This window comes from Equus asinus, chromosome 18 (assembly GCF_041296235.1).
Source record: "Equus asinus isolate D_3611 breed Donkey chromosome 18, EquAss-T2T_v2, whole genome shotgun sequence".
Taxonomy (NCBI): domain Eukaryota; kingdom Metazoa; phylum Chordata; class Mammalia; order Perissodactyla; family Equidae; genus Equus; species Equus asinus.
The window spans coordinates 13,464,700-13,492,105 of NC_091807.1; the positions used below are offsets into that span (position 1 = coordinate 13,464,700).

The 27,406-nt window shown below is 39.4% G+C and overlaps 1 protein-coding gene and 1 long non-coding RNA gene across 3 annotated transcripts in view; both read right to left on the minus strand.

Annotated features, from left to right (window-relative positions):
• SAMSN1 (SAM domain, SH3 domain and nuclear localization signals 1) overlaps positions 1-3,698 on the minus strand; it is a 133,145-nt gene extending 129,447 nt beyond the window's left edge. Inside the window, exon 1 of the mRNA XM_070488708.1 lies at positions 3,550-3,698. Within this exon, the coding sequence (XP_070344809.1) occupies positions 3,550-3,573 (24 nt within the window). The 5' untranslated portion in view covers positions 3,574-3,698. The remainder of the gene's footprint in view (positions 1-3,549) is intronic.
• Positions 3,699-4,374: 676 nt separating this feature from the next.
• Positions 4,375-26,023, minus strand: LOC106848014 (uncharacterized). Of its 2 annotated transcripts, none has more exons than XR_006515096.2 (3): positions 25,858-26,023; positions 12,843-12,950; positions 4,375-8,385 (listed from the first exon to the last, which is right to left on the minus strand). It is a non-coding gene; the product is annotated as an uncharacterized lncRNA (long non-coding RNA). The 2 variants fall into 2 exon arrangements; XR_001402299.3 differs by having other exon boundaries at positions 12,843-12,957.
• Between the last annotated feature and the right edge of the window lie 1,383 nt (positions 26,024-27,406).

Genomic DNA, 27,406 nt, shown 5'->3' on the forward strand with positions numbered 1-27,406 from the left:
TTGAATGAACTCTAAACCTCTCAAAAGAATTAAAAAATGCTGAAGAGTTCGCCCAGCGTGCAACATACAGGGATAAATAAAAAACACATGAAACACTCAGGTGAAAGTGTGGAGGTATTGAGACACAACAACGTAAGATTAATAGGAATTCCAGAAAAATAAAATGACAGAATTTGCTCGTCAATTTAAGAAAATTACAGACCAACATTTTGGTCTATTAGTTTTAAAAAAGCCTAAATGTACTGTTAACAAAATCAAATTTAATAGTGTATATAAAAATACACCATGGCCAATCAGTGATTAATATAGGAATTAAGGATGTTTCAACATTTAATATACATTAAAATATTAAAAAGAAAGTTTATTGTTCCAATAAATATTCTAAGGCATTTGAAAAATTTATTATTCATCCATGATAAAAATGTTAGCGAATTGGAAAAAGACAGAACTTCCTTAAGCTCATTAGGGTTATTTATCAAAAACCTCGAGGAGACTCAGAAGTACTTCAGGAATGTTAGAAACAACATTAGGATGCCTGCCTTCATAACATTCTTATTTGTCAATGTTATAAGAGAAAGAAGTTGCGAATGGTATAATTGCTAAACAAGAGGAAAATTTACAGCTTATCTGCATACAAAAATCTAAGAAAAACCACAAACTAATTACCAGAATTTTAAAAATTCAGGAGAATTACTCATTTGTAATATTAATATCTGAAAATCAATAATGTATCTATAAATCAGCAAAAACAAATTAGGAAAAAAATACAACAGTAGACAAAATTCTTAGACCCTCACGATTAAATTTAGCAACAGATACGCAAGAATTTTATAGAGAAAATTATAAAACATCATGAAAGCCCATGAAAGAAGATCTGAATAAATGAAAAGTTATACGTGTTTGTGGATTGAAGTCCTCAACCCCATAATGAAGACAATTCCCCCTAAAGATGATGTGACATTCAAATCCATTTTAATCAAAATACCATCAAAGCTTATATAACTTGACAGCATGATCCTAAATTCATTTACAGGCATAAAGACTTAAAAGTCCAAATTTTGAAGAAGGACAACAAGAGGATATTCTTCTGAATAAGATATTTCCCTGGCATTAGAATTACCTTACTAGGTAAGTCAAGGAGCGGGTATAAGGAAAGGAATGGAGACACCCAGCGGGATAGAATACAGAGGCCAAATAAAGACAGAGGCAGCACTTCAAAGCACTGAAGAAATGGTGCAAGGATAATTGATTTGTAACTTTATTGGGTTACAAAGTAATGTTAAACTCAATAACTATATGATGAGCTCAACAAGAAAATCATCTTGCTTCTAATGAGCAAGCTTTCTAAAAGCGTTATCATAGTGTAAAACACTAAGAAAAATTCTGAGTGAGAGTGGTGTACATAAAAGGATATTCCTGCCTCCCGTTTGAAAGATAGACCCTATTTCGAGTTTATAGATCCAAAATAATAGCAATCACCTTTAATGGATTATTTATAGTATCCTTGGTTCAGAATGGGTAGTTCATTAAGTTTGCCTTTATATTTCTCCTAAAAACCCCATTTACTAAAAGATTTACAGTTTCCCCCCACACTTAAACAAGAGGGCGTTTAACTCTTTCACTGGCTTTGCTTAGTGGTAATCTTTATGTGATGCTCAATATTTAAAATCCCCTCCTTCCTAGAGATTTTGAATTCTGCGATCTTTCTTTCCACCAAATCAGTGATTTTTAATCTATTTTTTAAATGCAGTGTCCCATATGTTCACATTTCTACAAGCACAGATAAAATATGTTTCAAATTACACACAAATTTCTGGCTAAAGCTATAGCCCCACCCCTTTTTCACAGCTCCTAACAGCACAGGAGGGTCTCACAACACCCTGGTTGAGAGCCCATACGCTAAATAATCTTATTTATTTACTCCACAAGGAAGAATTTTAAAAACTCAAAATATCTTTTATTTTTTTTCCAAGTACCTTGTGGACATTTTCTTATTAAAGCAATTAATTTGGGTAACATAAACTTTGGACTGCTTGAACAAAACAATAAAGTGTTCATGATGGTTCGGTCTAATCAAATACGTTTCTAGGCAAGTCACTTTTTAAGGACAACTTTAAAAGGTGGGAGAGAGTTGCAGTCAAAGTGAGGCCACAAGACAGGGCTTTGAAACAATTCTTTGTGAGTATGTGCTCCCATCCTCACATTACAGAGAAAGACAATCATGCTCATTATATGGTTATAGGTCTTTAGTAGCAGGATTACAAACGGATGCCACACTATGCCGAGCCATCCTATGTTATAGAAACATTAGCATACTGATTAGAGTACCATTCAGAGTGATTTCGGAACGCTATCGTCTCTGCTGCTGCACTGCCTATTTCCACGGGAAGTACATTCATATAAAGCACATATAGCTTTTTTAGATCAACTAGAAAAGAATGCACAATACCACTTAAATCACCTGAAATGGGATTTCTCCAGTCAGATTTATATGGCACAAAGCAAAGTTGAGCACCCGCAGTTACTTTGTAAATTGGGCCTATATCGGCAACCCGAACTCGATGATTCAGCCTGCCACAACTCACAATTGCATTTTATTTTTCAAGATGCTCTAAGATTAAGTCCCTTATCTTGGTGTAAAATGCCTCCTGTTTAGGTATTACAACCCATGTCAGCACCATCTCTAGCACTTATGTTAATCTTATTTGCAATTTGGAAAGAAAACAAACATCAAAGTAAACCATTTTATTTCCCCAAATGACAGGGATCTCCCATTGACATCTTGAAAAACCAATAAATGGGCAGAATGCCCTGCTGCAAACAAAGATAGAAATGAATAAAATTATTTTTGAAATCCATTTTTAGCTTTGGCAGATGGTCACAATTGCAGGTTAGCATTATAAAGTATTTCCAGATCTATGACTACCTGCTAACTTTCACTCATCCACTTCAGGCTAGAGGAAAAAAAAAAAGTAATAACATAAAAAAGAATTTGAGAGGCGCTTATACCCTTGAATGAGCACATCTGCAGGACTGGATTAATCCATTGTACCTTGCATTCATCGTGCTGTGTAACTCAGAAAGCTGCCTCCATGGTAGTTTAACCAAGCCAACATTGAACGGAATTCATTACTCAAACAATAAAGAAAAAAATTTGATTCCTAGGATGTCTCAAAGCAAAGCAAGCAACCTTAATGCAGCATATTTTACAAAAAATTTTCTCATATTCATAAAAACAGAACAAAATAACTCCTCAAAAACACTGCTTACATATCATACTTACAAATTCAGCATCAAAATGTTAAAAAACTAGCAATTGTTGTGAATAAATGTATATATGTTTTTTATAAATTACTTCCCTCTGAATAGAGTTGGCTGAAGTGCTTTAATGAAAACATCCTTTCTCTTCTTTCTGATGTGGACTCTCCGATGAGACCCTAAATGTATTTATATTGCCACACAGGAATTTTAGGGCATACCCTAATTCCATTCCTTTTATTTGATACAATTAAAAATGAGGATATAAATGGTGCATGTAAAGAAACTTACCAGTGAAAAGCAGAAAAGATTCATTATGGTCAGCTTCAGTCCCCTGTTGCCGTGCTTTCAGGAATAGGATTGCCCCTCGCAGCTCTCTCTTGCCTTCACAGTTGTTTGGACAGTTCTCATGGGAGATTATTACAAAGTAAAACCCCTGCCATAATCCAGGGGATTCAGAGACCATTATCAAATGAGACAGGTCTTAACTGAACAAACAATTTTCTAAATTAATGAGGAACCCTGACTAATAAAATGAGAGAATGAGACTTACCATCATCTGTGTAAACAGATTTCAAAGGTGGCATTAATATTTCTCAAATCTGGAGGAAAAAGGCAGTGAAAACAACCATCGGCCTAGCTAACTAAGTTGAAAATACATAGCAAATCCTGAAGAAAATATCATCCTTCAATATAAAAGTAACACCTTCCCTTCAAAGGTGGGGGTTCAAGGCTCTGCCCCACGCACCTCCCCGTCTCCCATCTCTCTTTTCCATTAATTAAAGAAAATTTGGATCTCTTATACGACAAGTTCCTGAGATAAGCACTTTTTTCATGGTGGTAAAATATACAGAACATAAAATTTACCATTTTAATCAATTTTAAGTGTACACTTTTGTGGCATTAAGCATATTCACACAGTTGTGTAACTTTTACCACCATGCATCTCCAGAATCTTTTCATCTTGCAAAACTGAAGCTCTGTACCCATTAAACACTAGCTCCCCATTCCTCCCCTGCCCCAGCCCCTGGCACCACCATTCTACTTTCTGTCTCTATGAATTTCACTATTCTAGATACCTCATATAAGTGGACTCATACAATATTTGTCCCTTGGTGACTTACTTATTTTACTCAGCATAATGTCTTCAGGGCTCATCCATATCACAGTATGTGTCAAAATTTCTTTCTTTTTTAAGGCTGAACAATATTCATTGTATGTGTATACTGTGTTTTGTTTATCCATTCATATGGTGATGGACACTTGGGTTGCTTCCTTCTTTTGGCTGTTGTGAATAATGCTGCTGTGAACACGGGTGTACAAATATCTGTGTCCCTGCTTTCAGTTCTTGTGGGTATATACCCAGAAGTGGAACTGCTGGAAAGTTAAATTTTTATCTTGCAAATATCTTCTTCAGGTGGTCCTGGACTTATTTTTCCTTTAAATCACATTTATTTCTAATACCTTTGGAAAAGGCATCTACAGTTGTCCCTTGTTCTAATTAGGAATACCTAGAGAGTTGCATTGGCACCTTGTGTTTAATGTTATCAGTTAAGAATGCTTTGAGTTCCAAGTAACAGACCACAAGATTGAGAGTGCTTACTGAGGAAGAGTTATTCTTCTATATAAGAATTCTTCTGTGGACTCACAATTGTTGCTATCCACGCAGAAGGTCAGCAAGGTCAGAGTCATGGTCACTGTCTGCAATCTCCTTGCCCTTCCCTTCACGGTCTGAAGATGGATGCAGAAGCTCAGAGCCTTAAGTGCTCATGCAGTGGCTTCCAGAGGAAAGACACATCATCTGCTCCAATGTCAAGCCGCCCTGATGTTTGGCTGCCTTTCTATTATTCCTCCCGACAGCCTCAGCACCCCGTAAGTTTCTCTATTTCTGCATACTTTCTCAAGATAGTACTTTGGGGGAGTGTTATTTAAGGCATATTTTGAGAAGATGTAATATTAAAATTTAATCAAAATCAGATGAAACTATAACTTTGAGTCTCTTCCTTATAGTCTCTTTTAGGAGCTATAATATTATTTCAAGTCCCAATATTTAAAAAAAAAAATTGACAATGACATTTTCACACACACTCAAAAGCAGAGTTCAATAAGCCCTCCATATTCCTATCACCTATATTCAAAAATAATCAAGATCTTCCAACAGTTGCTTCATCTATTCCATTTTATCTTTATCATTTTTCTTTGCTGCTAAAGTATATTAAACCCCAGACATCCTGTCATTTCACTCCTACACACTTCACTTTGTATCTTAAATTTTTTTGACATTTTCTTCAATAATCAGAGAGCCATTGCTACACTTAAAAATTATTCCTTGATAACTTCAAATACCTCCCTGTGTCACTCCCCCAACAGAGACATGGAGTCTATTCCTCCAATCCCTTGAATGTGGGCTGAAGCTGTGACTACACCGACAAATGGAATATGGCAGAAGTATCACTGCGCTAGATCGAAGCCTACCCTTTAAGAGGACTGCCAGCTTCCATTTCCTCCTTCTTGGAACCCAGCCGTCCTACTGTGAGGAAGCCCAAGCAGCACATGAAAAGACCTACAGGAAGTAGCATCGAGGGCTCCAGCGACAGCCCCAGCTGCTCTCCAAGTTGACAACCAGCACCAGAGTGCTAGCCCTGTGAGTGAGGCCATCTGGGAAGTAAATCCTCAAGTCCCAGACAAGCCACACTAAGTATGCCAATGGAGCAGAGAGCTGTCCCCCAGGGACCTGACCTAATAGCAAAATGGTGAAAAAGTAAATTATTGTTGTTTTAAGCCACTATATTCTGGGGTGGTTTGTTATGTGACTAGGTGGCCAAAGAACTTTCCATAATTAAATTCCCTAATGATCTTAACAACCAAAAAAGTATCTTTTCATTTGCTCTATTTGAATCAAGATCCAAACAAGAAAGGACCAGATGGCACATTTGGTTATCATGTTTCTTAAGCCTCTTTAATCTAGAACTTCTTTCTCTCTCTCTCTCCCTGTCTCTCTCTCTCTCTCAATTTCTCTCTCTCTCTTTCTCTTCCTTGCCACTAACTTGTGGCAGAAATTAGCACCTGTAAAATATATCACGTTCAGAATCTTTTCTGCTTCTTTGAGTATCATTTAACTTATTCTTCTACCGCTGGTATTTCCTATAAATGGAAATCAGCTCTTTCCTTCAGATAGAAATTGGTTAGATTCTGAATCAATTTTTTGCAAGAACATTTCAGGATGGTGTTGGATGTAGTACATAGTGTCAAATCAGGAGGCACTCGATATTTCCCTCTTTTGCTGACCCTAAGATACTTTCATCTATTGATTACCCAAACTTAAATGAGTTATTTCATTAGGAGCTACGGAATAATGTTTTTTTAAAGTTGTATGAGTCATCCCACCTTAGTTAGCTGGAAAATTTTGTAAAGTTAGAAATTTCTCTCATCAGCTGGTGCTATGATCAACCTAAAATACAGTACATGATGAAAAGGCAAGATGTGACAATTTCAGAGTAAGGAATTAATACTCCAGTTATTTTTTCAATGGCATCCAATGAATTGTTTATTATTTTTCTCCCCCCTTTCTTCTTCCTCTCTCTTTATCATGACATTATGAGCTTACAGACGTTTATATATATAATGTGCTTCAGTTAATACTTTCGTATTCTTCTTGATACCCAGTTTTGTCCTATCTTTAGCCATTGAAAGCCTTTCAGCAAATGTGTTCTAGCAAAGAGGAGCTTACTGTTCTTTGAGCTTCTTGAATTCTAGCCCAACAGGAAGTCCCAGGCTCATTCTGTATATTTTCTTCTTCAGTTCTAGAGTTAAGCATTCATCCGAGGAAAGCCAAAATCTTTCAACAGTTTCTGAAAGGCCAAATCTAGGTGCCAGGGCATTTTGCTGCTCTTTTTTTCTCTCTGATTTTCATTTGGTTGTTTCAAGATACCAGTTATTTTCCACATATCCAGCCCTGCGTATGTGTAATGATTAGAGAACTTATTGTTCAAACCACCTACTGGTGGGACAACTGAGGGTCAGAGATGACTCCTTGTAGTCCTTTGTTATATGCACCCAGTCTTTAAGGGAGGAGGTGGCTATTGGGGGACTCTAAAGATAATACTGTAGTAGCCAACTTTTTAAATCTTTGTAAAAAAATTGTTTCTCTGTACTTATTCTCCAACTTGAAATTTTCTTGACTCCTGTGCCTGGCAGAGACAATAAAAACAGTAAAATATCCTAAAATTTATTTTGCAAAAGGTCTCCAAGTTGTTTTAAATTACACCAGGACACCCACTCTCCAAAAGTCATTGCTAATTCAAAGAGGAGAACAGGTCCTGGTAAGCACAGCAAATGCCCCTATTGCCTCCCCTCACATCCTTCTCTTTTCATGTAGTGAAAATTAACTATCTTTTATTTATTTCCTCTGCAGGAAAAATTCTTGTACATTGTAAGATGACAATTACTTTTCATTACAACAAGTATTTATCATGATAGTGTGCAAAGAGCATAAGCTTGGGAGCCAGACAGACCTGCATTAAATTCAGTAACTTATGATGAAATCTTTGACAAGTCACCTAACTTCTCTGAATGCCAATTTCCACTTCTATAAAAAGGTGATGATGATAGAATCTGTCTTAAAGTCTTTTTATACAAATTGATACCAATGTATGTAAAGTGAATTCCAGGAAGAATTCAGCAAACTGTTATTACGAATTAGTTTGGTCACTTCTTCCAATTAAAGTGCATACCAAGAACAGCCACTAAATTTTACTGTCTCGCTCAAAAAGAAGGAAGGAAGTGTGTCATGGCCCAGGTGCATCACAGCAAAACCCACAAGATCTGGATTCTACACCTAGTCCTAGAACGAAGGAACTCAGTAAAAAAGACTTTCAAGCTCAAAGGGTTTTTCAGCTTCTTTCTTTACAAAACGAAAGCGATAGAGTTAGTCTTTCTCAACGTTTTTCACGTAACAGCACAAAAAACAAATGGAAGTTTCCTCAAGGCCCCACCAGTTACTTCAAGTTCCAAGGAGATGATATGCCAACACACACATAACCATTCTGGGCATATCAGCATGTCACCACACCCCGGGGGGGAAGTTCTGGTCTGGAGGATAGTTAAAGTCCCTTCAGCGCATGATATCTGTAATAGAAAAATGGTAAAATTAGAGTGGGAGAGAGGAAAAATCTTTCAAGCTAGATAGAGGTAAAGCTAATCTTTATATTTAAATCTTATGGACTGCTGCATGAAATTACAGTACAGACAATTCTGAGACCCCACCAAAACCTTCCTTAAATTAGACTTAAATAATTACAAATCATATAATCCTCTGTATGGCAAAGGAAAGTCTTAGCTTAATAAAAGACCATTTATTATCTGAAGTCCATTTCCAAAATTTCATAAACAAAGAACAGATGTAAAGCCATGAAGTTTGAAGAAGCATAATTAGAATACTGGAACACGAAACTACCTATCATTTTGGAAATGATTCATAGAAAGGATTTTCATCATATCTATTAGCAGGTGAACCCACATAACATTTTTTTCCAATTTTTAAGCATCCAGTATCAAAGGGATTGGGGGGGGGGGCAGAACTCTAACAGTATATTCATTTTTATGACAAACAATAAGTATCTTAACTTTTCAGGGACTGATTTTGAAGAAAAGCTAGGAGAGCCATGTTTGTTAGATAAAGGTTTACAGAAATGTGTTGTTTTAGAAATGCTGAAATTCCAAGCTTTATCTGGTAAAAGTTTTCAATGTTTCTTGCAACCAAGGTAGAATTTGACAAGGAATAAGCTTTTAGGAAGTTTAAGAGATTGTTTTAGAAAGCAGTGATTTGCAGATATGATAGAGAAGAAAACTGTTTCTTCAAGAATATTCCAGTGGGGGAAGAGTCCATAAATGATATCTCTGTGTCTCGATTTCCTCTGTATAGAGTATGGCATGGAAATAGATAATCTCAAGGTTCTTTCATCTTTTCCAAATCCCTGTATGCAACTGCAGTGAATGGAAGACAGCTTTCAACTTTATAAGCAAACTGGAATTCAATATTTAAGCTTTCTGACAAAACTAAGTTAAGCAAAAAAAAATGTGTTTAAAGAATTCTGCATGACTACAAGTAAAACTGTCATTTTTACATTAATAGTCCTTTGAAGTTTTAACTTAATAGAAAACATATAGATAGATAACAGCAAATATAACAGATGTCAACAGATGTCAAGAGAAGGCCTGATCACTAGCCCCAGAGAGCACTTTGTATCAGCTCATGATGCTGATCACCCTGGAAGACGGCATTTCCCACCTAAATTGAAATGCTTATCCTTGATAAGATCTTATGAGACCAGGAAGTGCATGTGGCTGTTTCCTGTAAAATTTCTTTGCTTTAGGCACAGTGCAAATGTAGTATTAAGGAATATACATGCCATGAAAGGGCCATCAGTTCCTCTCTTGTTGAACTTGTCTTTTTGCTTATATAGCCTTTATGCCACAAGTCATCCAGAACAACCTTAGATTGTATCTGCCTTTATGCCAATGCTTTGTTTGATAATGCTAAAACAGTCCATATTTTCATAGACTTGGCCAAACCAAAATACTGATGTGCCTGCAGGCCACCAGGCAGGGCCTGGAGGGGTTAGAGACCCAGGGCTGTCTCTCTGGCTGTCTAAGTGTCTAAAGTGTCAGAGTTACCTATCTATGACATAATTCTTTTCCCAACCTGTGGCTTGACTTTTCATTCTCTTAATGCTATCAATTAATGAACATTAGTTTTTAATTTTAATGAAATTCAATTTATTAATCTTTTTTCTTTGTGGTGAAGGGCTTTTGTGTCTTAGTTAGGAAATCTTTACCTATTTCAAAGTCATGAGGACATTCTAGAAGCTTCACTGATTTAGCTTCCATATGTAATGTCTGTGATCCATCTCAAATTAATTTCCGTGCTTGGTGTGAGGTAGGAGTCAAGGGTCTTTTTTTGTTTTTCATTGATACACCCATTTGACCCAGCACTATTTATTGAGAACAACATCAATTATCTGTTGAAGTGCAGTGGCACCCTTATCACATCAAGGGAACATGTTAGTGTGGATATGTTTCTGGAATCTCCATAATACTCCATTGGTCTATCTGTACTTCCTTAATTGCCATAGATTCAGAGCAAGTCTTGCTATCTGGTAGCAGACGGACTCCAGCTTGGTTCTGTTTTTAATATTGTCTTGGTTATCCCAGGTCCTTCAGTATATTTTTTAAAGCATCACATTAAAAATCTAAAGAGAAGTTTGTTTCATCTTGGCCCCTGATGAGCTATGACCATGTGAAGACCCTGAACCTCCCTCTGTTTCTTCATTTGTGAAATGAGCAGGGCTTGGATTAGACAAACCCAAAGGTATTTGCATTTGTGATTTTCCAGCCCAATTCACACAGAAAGAGAAGGCAATTAATGTTCATAAACAAAACACAAGGAAACCTCTCTGGGAAGGATGGTTCTTAGACACAGTCTTTTTTTTTTTTTAAAGACTTTATTTTTTCCCTTTTTCTCCCCAAAGCCCCCCGATACATAGCTGTATATTCTTCGTTATGAGTCCTTCTAGTTGTGGCATGTGGGACGCTGCCTCAGCGTGGTTTGATGAGCAGTGCCATGTCCGAGCCCAGGATTTGAACCAATGAAACACTGGGCCACCTGCCGCGAAGGGCGCGAACTTAACCACTTGGCCACAGGGCCAGCCCCCTTCAGTATATTTTTTAAGTCAAATTTTTCTCTCCACAAATATTATTTCACATTTAAAATAATATATTTAAAAGTGGGTTTAGAGACCATTTGTTTAATATATTATCAAAGGATTTACAAACTCATGAAGTTCTTAGCTTGCCTTTTTAAGAATGACACAACAAAATGCATAGGTTTTACTGGAAATAGATGTTGGATAATATTTCTCATATTTTAGAAACACTGCCTCATATATATTTATCTGTTACAAGGAGGAGAATTTAAGTCTGCAGTAACTGGCACCACTCATGTCTCTAAACATGATCTTTCACCTAAAACTTCTCCTCTCCATTGTATCAGGCTAGCACCAAGGCATACTTTGTTTTGTTCTTGAGCATTTTCCTACGTAATTCTCCACACCTCAGATAGTCTCTTTCTCTCTTTTCACCAATTCATACCTATTAGTTTCTTTACAAGTCACTACCTGCCTATCCTTTCTTAATAACCTTACTTCATACTTCCCACCTTTTCACTTTGTACTTAGCCACCTGCACTTCATTTCATATTTTATCTACATCCACAACTTGTACTAAACATTTCATTCTCTCTCCCTAATTAAATTCTAACTTGCTCTGATTCTGAATCGCCAGAGAAGGAGTACTGTGTTTTGTGGTATGCAATCATAGCCAGGTCTTGGGGAAGAACTCCTGGGTTATGGGAGCCCCTCTGTGCCGGTCATGTTTGTTATGTCATGTCACAGGTGCTGTGAAATGGTACTGACCTGGGAGGAGGTCAGTATCTCTCTCATTTTATAAATGAGAAAATAACGTTTATTACAATTAGGTGACATCCTCAGTGTCACTTATAGAGTCTGAGTCTCTTCTTCCATCAAGGAGATGGAGATGGGAACAAATTGGCTTAGTGGCACAGCTGGCTATGGGGGGGTGGGGAGGTAAGGGTCTTAAAGGGCACACCCTAGGAACAAGGTGTTCTTACCAGAGACAAGAGACACTGGGGCTGGAGAGAAGACTAAGAGAGAAGTGATAAAATCTGGGCAAGGCTTGGGCTGAGAGATCCAAGATGAATGCCAAGTCCAGAGGAGCAGAGTTTGAAAGAGAAATAAGATGGAGCAAAGCCTGCTTTGAAGCGTAGGGATGGGGCTGAAAATGGAGGACGTGCAGGAACAGAAAAGAGAGAAGATGTTTAATAAGCTTTTGCTGGATGCATAAATTAATAAATAAATGGATGCCTTATAAGGGATAAATGAGAGAAAGGCATCAAAAACCTACTTGGGGATTTGAAATGCACCATTTAAAAGAATTAGGGAAGTCAGGAGAAAAATGGAAGTCTGAGTAGTACATGTTGAGATGGATTTGGATACAGGACATCCAACAGAGAGTGTCCAGTAGGCCAGTGAAAATGTGTAGAGCTCAGAAGAGAAGTAGAGATTGGAGTACATCACTCACAAAATGCTTTACAGGCTTCATCTTATCCTCCAAAAAAGCTAAGTACATGTAATAAAGAAATTGGATTTAAGAGAAGTTAAGTGACTTGCCCAAAGTGACACAACAAATGTGTGGATGATCTAGAATTCGAACTCAGGTTTCCAATCATTAATTTCAGTGCTCATTGTATTACATCATACTGCTCTTTGGATAAGAAGGAGTAAATCATCCAAAATAAGTAGAGGATTTCAGATAACATGATTTTATTTAGGCCACAAATATAACATCTGATGCAAAGGTGCACAGCTTCAGGTGACAAAGAACCGAAACTTATCAAACACAGCAAGTTGACCTCTCCCTTGGTTAAAGATAATTTTCATTCATTCCAAGAGTTACTTTCTTCCTATAATTTGCCTGCTAGTATGGACATAGATGACAGCATCACCTACCTGCCAAAAAAATTAATGTGCTGGAAGCCGTTAAGTGGATTAAAACTTTGTGCCACAAAGCAATGCCCAACAGCACAGTTAAAAACTCCACCTCAGCTGAAGATGTTCCTAAAAACTCAAAAACAGAAAAGGAAAGAACACATTTAGAAAGCTTGGTGAGGGAGAAGATGCAAAATAAATTACACATTGTACAAGCAAAGGAAGCAAATATTTGAAAATTTGCCAGGTAACTGGAAGCAGAAGTTGAGGAAAAACACCTCTCTGAGTCCTACTGATTTTCTAGAATAATCTGGGAGTTTAAAAAGAACATCAAAATAAAAAATAAGTTATGTATTAGTTATTTATTGCTGCTGACTGGTAGCTTTAATTCTTCTGCCTACTATCAGCCAAAGTCACAAAGCAAGCCCAGATTCAAGGTGTGGAGAAGAAGATGCCTCCTTTGAATGGAAGAAGCTATAAAGTCACATTGCAATGGATCTGGACACAAGTGGCAAGAACAGTTGCAATCGTCTTGTAATCAGCCTATCACAACTAGTAACTAGCTGTTTGACGTGAGGCCGTTCACTTCGCCTCTCCTGGCCTCAGTTTCATTATCTCTAAAATAAGAGTGAGGCCCAGATGCTCTCTAGGTTTCATTACAGTTCTCTATTCCTAATGCAATGATTTCCAAAACGGTCTTTAAGGCAAATTAGAGGGTTTTTAGGTAACTCAAAGAAAAAATAAATGTGTAAGCAAAGTGGCACGTAGTTGCCCAAGTATAAAATCACTTATTAAAATGCAAAAATGCTGTATGGAATATAGAAGTGAAAGAGGATGGCAGAGAATCAAACAACATTATAGTATTGCAAGTTGGAAATGACTGAAAATTGCTAGGTTAGCCATTTGACAACACTAATAGAAGTCATCCTGAGGGATTACAAACACTGTGTTAGAAATTGAACTGTCCACTTCAAGTCCTAACTGACGCAGCTTGGCACGGGTTCATCCCCAATATCCTGCTTTATAGATTCGTCCTCATCAATAATTCAGGGCGTGAAAGTGCCCACTGTTAGAATTACTTGGATTGACAGTTAACATGGTTTAAATTAAGTGGTTAATTGCTTCATCTTCTATTTCACTCGGACCATAGAAATTCAACCGATTTTATGAAGCCAAACTTTAGCTAGGGAGATCCTCAGAGAAAGGTCATCAACTGGTCAAAGCTGCCTCCCGTTTTAATATGAAGAAAAGCGGCATACTCTTAGCAGAAACTTTAACTGCAAGAGATGACAAAATGCTTTACTTTTCTCAAACTGATGAGGAAACAGTGGCTGAAATAGAAAGTATTACTGCCCATAAATAAAAGCAAACCTTCTTGGAAAGCTAAAAAAATGCGAGGGGGAGGATTTTAATATTTTTCCATTGGTTTCATTTACAAATATCTGCATGCTTTGTTTTTCTACAGGATACACAGTTGAAATGTCAAACTACTGGAATCTGGTTACTTTGATTAGACCTCGCCTGGCTTAAAGCAGGCTGAAGAAGTCAACCCTGACCACCCCCATCAGTAAGAAAGGACACATCTGAATTTAGCACAAATCACAACTTATGAAACTCTACAGTCAGGCAGGAATGAGGAAATGCTCAGATCTAAATGAAGCTCTTGCTGTAAGAAAACCGTTTCCTTGATATCTGCACGTTCACCGTCTTAGCTCTCCGGCCCCCAGACAGCTGTCTCTGGTACTTTAGGAAATTAGACACCAAAAAGAAGATCTGAGAAACTGAAACCTGCTAATTCTGTACACAGTAGACGGAGGTCAGGCAGAGCTATATTTAGGGTTCGCACACAGAGCTCTGGGTTTGCTGGTTTTGTTTTTTTGCGGGGAGAGGGGGATGTTAGAGTGATCAGTGTCCACATCTAAGGCAGAATTCAGAGAAGTTAGTAAGTTGGTATGAAGAAGTAGTGACCTGCTTCATGAAAACCTAGAGCACGCGTTGATCTGTTTACTGCTGGAGTGATGGACAGTAATCTACACCCATGATGCAGTCTCTATATTTTCAAAAGAGAAGCCCACACAATTTAGATAACGTTAGCATGGAGAAATTGCAAAACAACATAAAAATTCATTTTAGAAAATAAACTCATTTTCTTTGCGCTCTTTTCTCCACTGCTTCTGAAAATGCTTGAAAAGCATTAGCACCATAAACTTTACAGTCCCATTTTCCAAACCGGCTCCTTTCTTTCCCCACTCCCAATCCTTGGTTATACTCATCATCTTCTGTTTCTGTAGCACACAGCTAAAGACCCAGGGTTGCATCCACAACAAATACTCTGACTTTCTTCATGAATGTGAGTTTTCAGGAAAGCCTATCAAAACAGAGAAGAGATTTCAAATATGACATCCTTCTTAGGAAAGCTTCCTGACTTCCTTCATCACCTCACGTGTCTGGCATATCAACAATTTCTCTTTAACTGACAATGTGATGTGAAATTCCTTGATATGTTCATGATTTCATCCCCTCTCCACCATCTCTTCCAGAACAAAGACCTCATATTACTAACTGATGTATTTTCTGCCTTTCCACCGGTACTTGTTCTCTCACTGCAGGGTATACATGAGCTCAAGCCATCCCTGCCTTTAAAAACACCCCCTCTGACCCCTAAGCCTCCTTCTATTAACCATCACTCTCTTTCTCCCTCCTCTCATAGCCAAGTTCTTCCAAAGACTGGTTTATAATCACTTGGTCATCTCACTTATTCTTAAATCTGCTACAATCAGAATTCTGTCCACATCATTCTATGAAAAATGATTTGCAAAAGGTTGTTAATGATTCAAAGTTTCCCAATTCGCTAGTCATTGTGATGTCATCTCTCTGCAGCTCTTGGCACAGTTGATTTCTCCTTCCCTCTTAGAATGGATAACCCCTTCTTCTGACCTTCTGCTATTCCTTTGGCCATTCCTTCTCAGTCTTCCCTAAGTTCTCAATTCTACCACCTCCCCATCTACTGCCATACCATCTCCCCAGGGCTCCCACATCCCCCTCAACCCTCCAACTGCCTAGTGCCCTAGCTCAGTCTTTATAATATTTCCTTAGATTCTAGAAATTCTCTCCTCTCGGGTCTTGCTGCCTCTACTCTCTTCCACCTCCACTTCATCTATCCCCTTGCTGTCAATGAAATCTTTTTTTTTTTCTTTTTAGGAAGATTAGCCCTGAGCTAACATTTGCTGCCAATCCTCCTCTTTTTGCTGAGGAAGATTGGCTCTGAGCTAACATCTGTGTCCATCTTCCTCTACTTTATATGTGGGACACCTGCCACAGCATGGTTTGATAAGTGGTGCACAGGTCCCCACCAGGGACCCGAACTGGTGAATCCCAGGCAGCTGAAGCAGAACTTACAAACTTAACCACTATGCCACTGGGCCGGCCCCTCAATGAGATCTTTCAAAATTTACTTTTATCTAAAACCTTTGAACTCCTTCCTAACCCTCCTTATCATGTTGCCTTAGCTAAATTTCCCCAGAAGCAGATGCTGACACAAGGGTTCACGTGCTGATAGTTTATTTGGGAGTACAAGGAAGACTAGTAAGGGAGTGGGGAACTGATACAAGGACAGGAAGGCAGGGTGACTGGAGCTCATTCCTGCTGGAACACTCAGGGAAATGCTGCAAGACTCATGTCCCAGAGTTATCCCACTGGAGGGGCAAGTTTTCTGGGTATACATATATCAACCCCAGTCAGTACGCTCCTGGGAGGGGGGGGGTCTCATTTCCCTTGGCCCTTCTGGCCTGCCATGAGTGGCCAGAATGAGCCTCTACAGAGCCCACAGAGCTCTCAGCAAAGCCTGAAGTCAGCATGGCGCCCAGGGGTTAGGGTACAGGGATATAGGTGAACCTCTAACAGCATCTGCTACAAATGGCTTACAAATGCAGTTTGCTTTCTTTATAGCACATCTTGTTACCTTACCTCTTATGGCACCCTGCCTCACCTTCTGCTTGCACACAATGCTCACGCCATCAGGAAAAACTTGGATCTTGTGTGATACATTGCGTTGTTCTGGTCTATGCTCCTCTAGAATGCCCTTCTCCTCTCTGCCTGCTGATTGACACCTGATAGTTTAACAACCACCTCAACTGTTGCCTCTGTCACTAAGCCTGTCCTGATACTCCCACAGTGACTAACCACTGCTTCCCGGGAATCCCCACTGTGAATTGCACACTGATCAATCCTACAACCTTGAACACTTCCCTGCAGGTTATATGTTTGTCTATGCTACAAAATAAGGTGTCTGAACCAGTGCTGTGAATTCAGGTCACAAAACTACAAATATAAAATACGATAATTTATTTTAGGTGAGTACTTACTTTCATAACAATTTGTAATGAAGTTGCCTACTATAAAGATTTACCTTGTTGAACAAATTCCTGAATATGTGCACAAAATTCAAAGGTATGAAAGTCAAGTGGTAGGCTTGGACATTATAAGAAGAGCTCCATACCAAGAATTAAAACATTTTCTAAAATTTATAATTCTACCTTGCCTTTTGGAAAGACTCACTTTCATGAAATAATGAGAAAACTGAAGCAATAGAAAATGCTGAAATAACTGGCCAGCCCCCATCCCCACCCCCACATACCACACTACATAGACCAAAATGGTAGTGCAGCCCAAGAGGAACTCATGACTCTAGGGCAGCCTCACCTAAGAGGGCCTGGCAACATCCCTTAGTCTGATGATGGCAGCAGCCTGTATTTGTCATATGAAAGATGGATTGGGGGCATCCTGGTAAAATGTATAAAAATGCAGGCTGTGTGAAAATAGAATGTTGCAATGGCACGGAACACTTGGGTCGTACTAAGGAGGAGTCTTTGGAAGTGACAAGCTTGTCAACTTATTACTGTCAGAGCAAAGAGATCAATATGACCTCCTGAAGCCAAAATTAAAATCATCAACTTGAGAAAAACTGGGCAATAAAGTAGAAATGAATTTTTTCACTGACTTACCTCATTTGTGTGTTGGGAGGGCCTATTCTGAGCTAATCTCATGGACTTTGAGGCCTTTCAAGATAAAAGAGAACATAAAACTTCAAGTAGAAGACCTTGGCACCTACTTGCCTGGCATCTCCTTTCGACAGACAACATAATACCTGCTGTTTTAGGAACTGGCCAAGGATCTTGATTTTGAGTTGCCTTTTATCAATCTCTTGTCTCAAGCCCAAGCAAACTGAATAATAAATATTGAATAGGAGAATATTGATATTGAACAGGGAGAGCACACAGCAGCACCGCCACAGCCCTCACTGTGCATTCGAATCACCTGGGGAACTTCGAAAGCCTGGAGATACCTGGACCCATCCAAGACTAATGAAAAGAGATGAAGTCCAAGAAGTTTAAAACCCCCTCTGGGTGATTCCAATGTGTCTCGGGGTTAAAAACCACTGAGCAGGAGTGCTGGCGTCACAGAGAACTCGTTAGAAGTGCAAATTCTCAGACACCATCCCAGACTTAAAAAAACAGAAATTCTGTGGGCCGAGCCCAGAAATCTGTATTTCAACAGACCCCCCAAGTGATTCTAATGCAGGCCACAACTTGAGGACTGCTGGACTCACCATTCATTTCTACTGATTCTTGATCCGCAGACTTATTTTCACCTGGACTCTAGCTTCCCACAGAAACAACTTCACACAAATTCCTAACCTTATACTTTTACCGAACTTGAGTGTAGGAACCACCAATGAAAAGGGAATGGACAGCCATTTTTTAAGTTCATGGATTTAGGATTCAGACATAGATTCCAAACCAGCTCAGCCCACTTACTAGAGACTTGACACGGAGTATGTACTTAAGTTCCCCAAGTTTCAGTTTCCCCAACTTCAAATGGAAGTGATAGTAGTACCTACGGCATCGAGTTCCTGGGAGGGTAGAATAGCGATATCACTGTAAAGCTCTAGTGTACAGGGACCTCTCAAATACAGTAGCGCTCAGTAAAGCCTGGCTCTTATAAAGAATCTTTCTGCACTCCACCTAAGGGTCCGAGGGGCCTGGGCAAGTCTTGCTCAAGCTGGAGAAGCCTCCTGGAGGAGAACCGCCCTCTGGCACTCCCCCACCCCAGACTGCAGGCTTGCCATTAAAAATGAAATCATTGTGGGGGCTGGCCCCGTGGCCGAGTGGTTAAGTTCGCGCGCTCCGCTGCAGGCGGCCCAGTGTTTCGTTGGTTCGAATCCTGGGCGCGGACATGGCACTGCTCATCAGACCACGCTGAGGCAGCGTCCCACATGCCACAACTAGAAGAACCCACAACGAAGAATACACAACTATGTACCGGGGGGCTTTGGGGAGAAAAAGGAAAAAATAAAATCTTTAAAAAAAAAAAAATGAAATCATTGTGCCCTATAAAAATCAGGATAACAGTTACTGCTTAAGGAGGAAAAAAAAAAATCTTTCCACAAAATTTTAAAAACAAAAGAAAGAAAGAAAAACAGAAAAGTTCTTGTCCATAAAAAGTTGTTCTCAGGGTTTAGGAGCGGGAAACATCTTAGTTATATGAAATTCTATTGGTCAATGAAAGATTCAGTGACTCATTGTTTTGCCCAGTTGAAGGTAGTTAACAAGAAGCTCAAAGTTGGGCACCAAGCTATCAATTAGTGGCAACTCTGAATTTTATTTTCTCATATTACATGCATTTGTTTGTTATATAATTTAGTTCCTGAGCCTTAACACATTTTTTGAAAACAAATCTATATATTATTTTAAATTAGAAATGAAGAGATGATTGATTTGTTTGCCTTAGAAAACCAAGAACCACTAACTCCATCACAATATGTATTTCACGGCATTCTTTGAATTAGCTTCTTTTTTTTTTTCAAAGATTGGCACCTGAGCTAACAACTGTTGTCAATCTTCTTTTTTTTTTCCTCGCCAACCCCCGACAGTACACAGTTGTATATTTTTAGTTGCGGGTCCTACTAGTTGTGGCATGTGGGACACTACCTCAACATGGTCTGATGAGCGGTGCCATGTCGACGCCCAGGATCCCAACCGGGGAAACCCTGGGCCGCCAAAGCGGAGAGCGAAAACTTAACCACTCGGCCACGGGGCCGGCCCCAAGTCAGTTTCATAATATTCATTCTTGGAGTAAATTTCGTTGCTGGAAAACTTACTTTCATGGTCCCTCTTCAGTGGGGAATAGTAATGAGCCCTGTGTTAAAAAAAAATCATTTCTACCAACTCAGTAGATTTCACAGTGATAATCAGGATGTACCAAAAAATCAGTCTTTTTAAGCTTCTCTCTTTCTTTCTTATTTTATGAATACTCTGTACATAGTACTGTGTGTGTGTATTTGAAGATATACGTGTTTACACGTTTCTCCCTCTGAATGATGGAATTCTGGATTTCATTTTCTACTTTATAATTGCTGTATTTTCCAGTTTTTAAATGAACCAGTATGTGTTACTTTCTAAATCAGGGGAAAGTGCAGATAATTTAATACTTTTTAGAACAAATCTCCCAATAAAATAATCTCCCATTCAGTAGCAAAGTGGAGAACAGTCTGAGAATGTGAGATGGCTGTAGTCATCCTGGTACCCCCATTCAGATGATAAGGCTGGCTGGTTCTCCTGCAAAGAACATTCCTGTGTACCCTTATCTAGCCTGGGCTTAATGAGTTGTGATTCTATACCCGTGTTTTCACAGAAGTAATTCTCCATCCATCCTTTCTGAAAACTCTCTACCGTGGTATAGCAAGTTGGGTGCCTATTTCGTGGCACATGGAAAATCCTATTTTCTTGTAAAGGATAGGGGAGAAGATCCTTTAGAGCTTGCATGCTATTAATTATTTTGTCAGAGATACGTGTGGGGTTGACATGATTTTAACACTGTCTTTTTCCGAGCTGTGTTAGCTCTAAGCCAGAATTCTGTATAGTGACAGGAAATTAGAGATTGTTAGATAAAAGGCTGATCATGCACCTCCACATCTACTTTTTAGCAAAACTTTAAAACTAGGCCAAATGTCTGCCATTTTAAAAAGTTGTCATATTATAAATGAAAAACCTAAAAAAGCCTTTTGTTTTACAATCTAGATTACTCAGTGTATCTAATGTGTCTATACCTAAAAGCAGTTACAGAGATACCATTGAGTCATCGGCCAAATTGGACAGATAGTTTAAAGAGAGTAATACATTACCGTACCATAGAAGTTACCATATGTAACTTCCTTAAGAAAGGAAGTTCAGGGGACCAGCCCTGTGGACAAGTGGTTAAAGTTCCGGGCTCTCCACTCAGCAGTCCAGGTTTGCAGGTTTGAATCCCAGGCGTGGACCTGCTCCACTCATTAGCCATGCTGCGGAGGCATCCCACATACAAAACAGAGGATGACTGGCACAGATGTTAGCTCAGGGCTAACAAGTAAACATCATCTAAAGTCCTAAATGTTAATCTGGGGACTTGGAAGCTTTCCAAAATCTGTATGAATTTGGGTTTTGCTGTGTAAATGTCCATTTTTCTATGGAGAAGTTGCTCTGTTTCTTTCAGATTTCAAAACAGGCCTGGAATCCAATCAAGGTTAATACCTTCAGGACACAGCTAAAGACATTAGCACAGAGTCCAAGAACCTTCATGACCTAGCCCCAAAGGACTTCTGCCATCACAGGGTCACCCCATCTATCCTGCACACTTTATGCCCAGCTATAGTAAACTTCTTTTACTTTCCTGAATACACCAATTCTCTAACTTTTCCAAGTCTTTGCACATGCTGCTTCTCCTTCCAGAGTACTCTGGCCTCTCCAACATCATCCACTACCTAATTTCAAAACTCTCTTTTCAAAACCTGACTTAGAGGCCACCTTTTCTGTGAAGTCTTCTCTGCCCCCATCTTGCTAGTGTGCAATTGATATCTCTCTCTAAGGTTGCCATGACACCTGGGCATCTCTCTATCATGGCAATTATCAAATAATATTATAAGTGTCTGTCTAAATGGCTGTCCCACTCTGAAGGGTAAGCTTCCAGAACACAGAGGTTGTATTTTACTCATGTTGGTAACCTCAGTCCCCAGCAGTGTCTAGCCTGAGTAGGTACTCAGTCAAAGTTTGATGAGTGAAAGAACATAAAGGCAGCTGAGGGGCCGGCCCGGTGGTGCAGCATTTGAGTGCGCACGTTCCGATTCTCAGCAGCCCGGGGTTCGCTGGTTCAGATCCCGGGTGCAGACATGGCACCGCTTGGCATGCCATGCTGTGGTAGGCGACCCACGTATAATGTAGAGGAAGATGAGCATGGATGTTAGCTCCCAGTCTTCCTCAGCAAAAAGAGGAGGATTGGCAGCAGTTAGCTCAGGGCTAATCTTCCTCAATAAATCAATAAATAAATAAAGTCGGCTGAGCAAGAAGACAGAACTCAGATGGAGACAGAAAGCTTCAGGACCATGTTTCAGTCACGGGAAATCGCCCCCCTGCCAATACATAATTAACAGCAGGCATTTGGCAGAGCATGTTACTGGGAGTGAACTCCTGTAGAAATATGAATGATGGAAAGTTTTTACTTAAAGAGGCTGAGAACTGTCTGCTTGTAGCAAAGGAAACTTGAAATAAGGAAGTAACATCCCAGGATGGAATCTCATATTACCTAAGAAGTCGGGCTGAATTTGAGCAGTAAAAAGATTTACCAATAGAAAGCAACCCTGAGGAAAAGTTTTTTCTTAGTTGTCATTGGCTAAATTTGGCCATTAACTCACGAGGCAAGAATGGAAATAATTATTAGAAATACCTATCATTCAGTTTATTGTAAATAATTATGCTGGATTTTATTATATATTAAGATGTAGATACGGTAGCTTCTAATCCATGGTTACTCTTAACTAATCATTTTGTTGTTTTATAAAGTCTCCCGTTTAAAAAAACCTTACTGGTTATCACAACCAAGATTCTAGACCCCAGGGTGAGGGAAGCCAGGCAAGCAACAAGCCTTAGTGATTACTTCCGTAATAGGATTCACCCCTGCAACATGTTACATTTATATTCTCTTAGACTACGTAAAAGAGATTTAAGGAAAAAAGAAGGAAACAGATAATGCATAATTATCTAAACAATAAAGAGAGAGAAGTTAAGCCTGCACCTGAGGCTGCAGGCAGGCTGTGTTTCTGTAGCGCTGGGGAGTTTTAGGAGCTATAAGCAGAGCAGGGGAGCCCCGCAGCATGAGTTACCATTCCTCTGAGAAGTGTGATATAACGACATGTGGGAAGGAGGATGTTAAGAAGTGCTGCAACTCCTATTTCAAGATTCTTAATGTTCTCACCCTTTGGTTTTCCTAGGAGGGACTGTGTATAGATTTAAAATGCTTTATAAATATTCCTGAGGTCAGACTAAGGTCTCTTCAAAAGCAGCACCCAACCGTTGGACATTTTGTAGGTTAACACATAATTTTAAATCTTTTCTGAGTTATAATGATCTTTTTCTGCTACAACAAATTTACACAGTCTTTGACGACGAATATAGGTGACTTGCCTGTATTCCACTCCATTTCTTGTCCTCTGACCTTCCATTTGGCTACTGCAACAATGAGTGAGAGCACAGACTGTGCACCCAGACTGCCTGGCCTGCTGTCTGGGAGACCATGGGCAGGCTATGTGCCTTAGGTTCCTCATCTGTCCAATGGGGGTAATAATAGTTCCCCACAGGCTTGTTATAAAGATTAACAGAATTACCATTAAAGACAAGCTCTTAGATCAGTTCCTGGAACATCACAAGACCTGCATGTGCTTGTTAAATAAATAAGTAGCCCAACTTTGGGAAGATAAAGTAAGGCATTGAATAAACTACACCTTCATAGCAAATAAAGAAACATTTATGGAATGCCCACCATGTGCCTTAAACACATCTACTCGCACCCCTTGGTACTGTCAACAGTGACACTATGGGGATAGTTATCATTACTGTCTCCACCCCAAAAATGAGGAAAATAAATCAGAGAGAAGCCAGAGGATGTATTCACATCTCACACAGCAAGGCAGAAGTAGAGCTGGGCTCACTTAAACCCGGCACTCTGACTCTTCACTAGCTCCAAGGGGCCCTACTCAGATGCCTGCTCCAACGCTCATCTAAGACTCCACCACATGCAGCCTCTCTTCCTGCCTAAGGAAAATCTCCGCTTCCATCTTGAAGTGCGATGCACAGAGAACTCAGTGAATCATACAAACAGGACTGGAGAGAATATCAGAGCTCCTAAAACCCTACTCTTTACTTTTTTCAGACAAGTTTGAGAACTTGCTCAAAGCCACACAATTTATTTAGGATCAGAGCCACAGTGCAAATCCATTTCCCTTGACTACCAGCTTAGCACTCTCCATTAGACCCGTATCATTAGAGCAGCTCGGGTAGGAACACAGAGGAAGGGCCATGAGGCCAGGGACCCTTGTAGAAACATCATGGAGATGCTAGAGACAAAGAAAGGAGAAGCTGGAGCCCCAAAGACACAATTTTGCCCACCAGTGCTGCCAAAACATCCTAGATTGGCTTAGGCAAATAACCTCATAACTTTCTGACTGCACCAGCTAGAACATTTTAAGAACCTTTTCAATAAATTAAATTATTTAGATAATTTAATTGGTAAGAAAATTCACTTCCATTTCAAGGAACTAAAAGTAACCTACTTAAAAACTCAGTCCTCAAGCTGTCCAGTTTGAAGAAACACTACAGGAGTGCATGACTCGTTCACTTCCTTTATTATAATTTCCCTCTGGGAACTCTTGAAGTGCGTCTGTTTTATTTACTCTCGTATTTCAGCATCCAGCACAGCACAAAGCACTCGGTGGATTTTTTTAATTTACCATTTGAGTGTGTATCAGTGGTCTTTAAACTTTACTGAAGATGAGAATCACTCAGGTTAGCTTGTTAAGAAGGCTGGGTTCCGTGAATACAAGCCCCAAAGGAGGTTGACCCAGGAGTCCTGTGGGGCGTTTTTAACAAGCTCCTCCCGATTCTGAGGGAGGCAGCCTTACATAATGTTCAAATTAAAGATAGAAATAACAGTCCAGATCAATTAGTCATCTTTCTTCATTATTTTGCCCAAACTTCCCCCCACCCACGCACACCTCACAAAGCTCACTTACAGGTGTTCTCTAACTCACATGCCCAGAGGTCCCACCAGCACTATATATATTTTTTCCTAGCCAGAATTGTGATAAAACTTAAAAGGAGTATTCTTACCACGCCATCTTAACTCACGCTCTCTCTCTCAATTATTAGTTATTTTTACTATTGAGGCTTGACTGGGAAGAGTTGTTTAAAGAAATGTTGAAGGGCTGAATTTGACATTTTCAGCACAATGGAAAGTTTGGGGCCTCCTGGAACAGGAACTTAGTCAGGATATCCTCAAATCTGTCTTTTTGCTGGTTTCCAAATATTTTAAATTAGTACAATGATCTCAGAGTCGGGCTCACGCTTGGAGAGACAGGGTGATGGCAGAGGAATGACATGACTAACCCAGCCTTGAGGGCAGGCTTCCCCAAAAAGGTTGTTTGGGGTCAGTCTGAGACTTCGGAAAAGAAGTGGATATTGCACATGCCCACAGATACATGTTTGGGCCTAAATTCTCCACGTTTAAAGCTCTACATGGTCCCGACGCTCTGCTCACAGGGCTTTCTTTGCCAGTGGATCTGGCTCTCGCAGCAAGTCACAAGATCATGGCTGAGACTCAAGTGAGGCTTATGTGGGAAATGCCATCATTTACAAAGTGTTTTTTTGTTTTGTTTTTTCTTTTCTCTTTTTTTTTGGTTTGGAAATATTTGTTAAAGAAAATGTGTTTAGTGGTTTAATTATCATTAATAAGTAATTAAGAGAGACAGCAAACATAACACCACACTAGGAATTATACAATATAATCAATAGAAAAGTGATACTTCTGGAAGCTTACGCTATAAACAAAATAACAGACACACTGGCTACTGCTGAGTATGTGAATAAGTGAGCCCTAACACTACACACACAAGCACAGGGTCAAGTAACTACTGGGCAGATGGAAGGCTACATATTAGGGGCTTGCTACTTACCTTATGCTCTCCAGGCTTTCCAAAGCATGACACAGTAGACTTGAATCCATCCACTGTGTGTCCAGAGAGACCACTTGTTGTTATTTCAAAGGAAACATGTTAAAACTTGAGATAGAAACCTGAAGAAACAGAAAATGGAAAAGATTAATCTGAGAGCAAAGCAATACAGTCTGCCCAATCTTGAGCGGAGACCGAAGAAGCATGGCATTTACTGATAAAATGGGACCAATAATCAACTGACATTGATAAGCCTTGCACTGAGATAATGACAAAAAAGAAGAGTATAGTGCTCCTGTGCTTAAGGAACTTACAAACTGTTGATGGAGAAGGGAGCGACAGAAATGCATATGAATTAAAAATAGTATCAGAAACAGGTATACACATAGGTATACACATAGAACAGAAGACAGTTGCAATAAAGTTATAAAAATTAAAGTTCGGACAGAAATAAGTGACCCAGTTTAACAGTGATGTTTTAAGTGAGGACAATAGTAAATCTTGAAGGAGGAAAATAATAAGGGAAGCAGGATGGCAAGGAGCTGACATCCGGCTGCAGAAGGGAGGAGAGAGCAGCGTGCACAATAAAATAAGAACAATCAGGTACAGGACGGACAAAGAAAGAGAGTCAGAACGTTTTATTTTGATGCAAATGAAAACTAGGAGTTCTTTTTTAAGTTATTTAAAAATAGTGACATAATCAAAAGGATGATTGCGGAAGATCATTCCTTCTGGTACTTACAACTGGAGAAAAGAAAAGAAAAAAAAAAACGAGTTGAGGTCTGATGACTTTTTTAATCCATTAATTTTAAAGCATACGTGGAAGACAAACTTAGATCAAAAACTTGAAAGAAGTTCACAATATTTCATCAGATGCCCAGGAGTTCTTGGCAGGAAAAGTGAGGACACCTCTGCACTAGACCATGTCGCCTGATTAAAAAGAAAAAACAACCCTTCTTCCATGGAAACAAATAATGTGTTCCACTTCTGCCAAGGTCATTCTGCATATACAGATGGCTTAGGTGGCTCAGCGTAGTTAACTCCGTTGGCAGAGGAGCACAGATTTCCATCAACTCCTTCCCCTGCTCGCTGATATCTGGCCCCCAGCCTTGCCCGGTCCCTACACTTTAGAAAAACTGTGTTGCCTACTTTGTTGTTCTTATTTTGGTTTCTCTAACCCTGCTATCTTCTGTAGCAATTAGGAATGGCAACATATAGGTGAAGCCAATTCAGTATCAGTGAAAGAGGAAAGGGATTTTTATCTTCGCCTCAATTGCCAAAGTTATGTGGCTGGGGAAAGTCTGTTAACACAGCTCTCCTTGGCTAGGATTCACTCCAGTGTATGTAATTTCTCTGAAGACCCATTGAGCAACCTGGCCTGAGTTTGAATTTGTGCAAAAAAGCCTCTAACCAGGTGAGTCGCACATTGTTTCCAGCTCATTAGAGATGTTTTGGACAACTTCTTTAATGAGGTTTGACATCTGACTACCACCGCATATGCGGTTTTCTCCACCATGTCACCCTCCCCCACCTCTGCCTCCTTTGCTCTTAC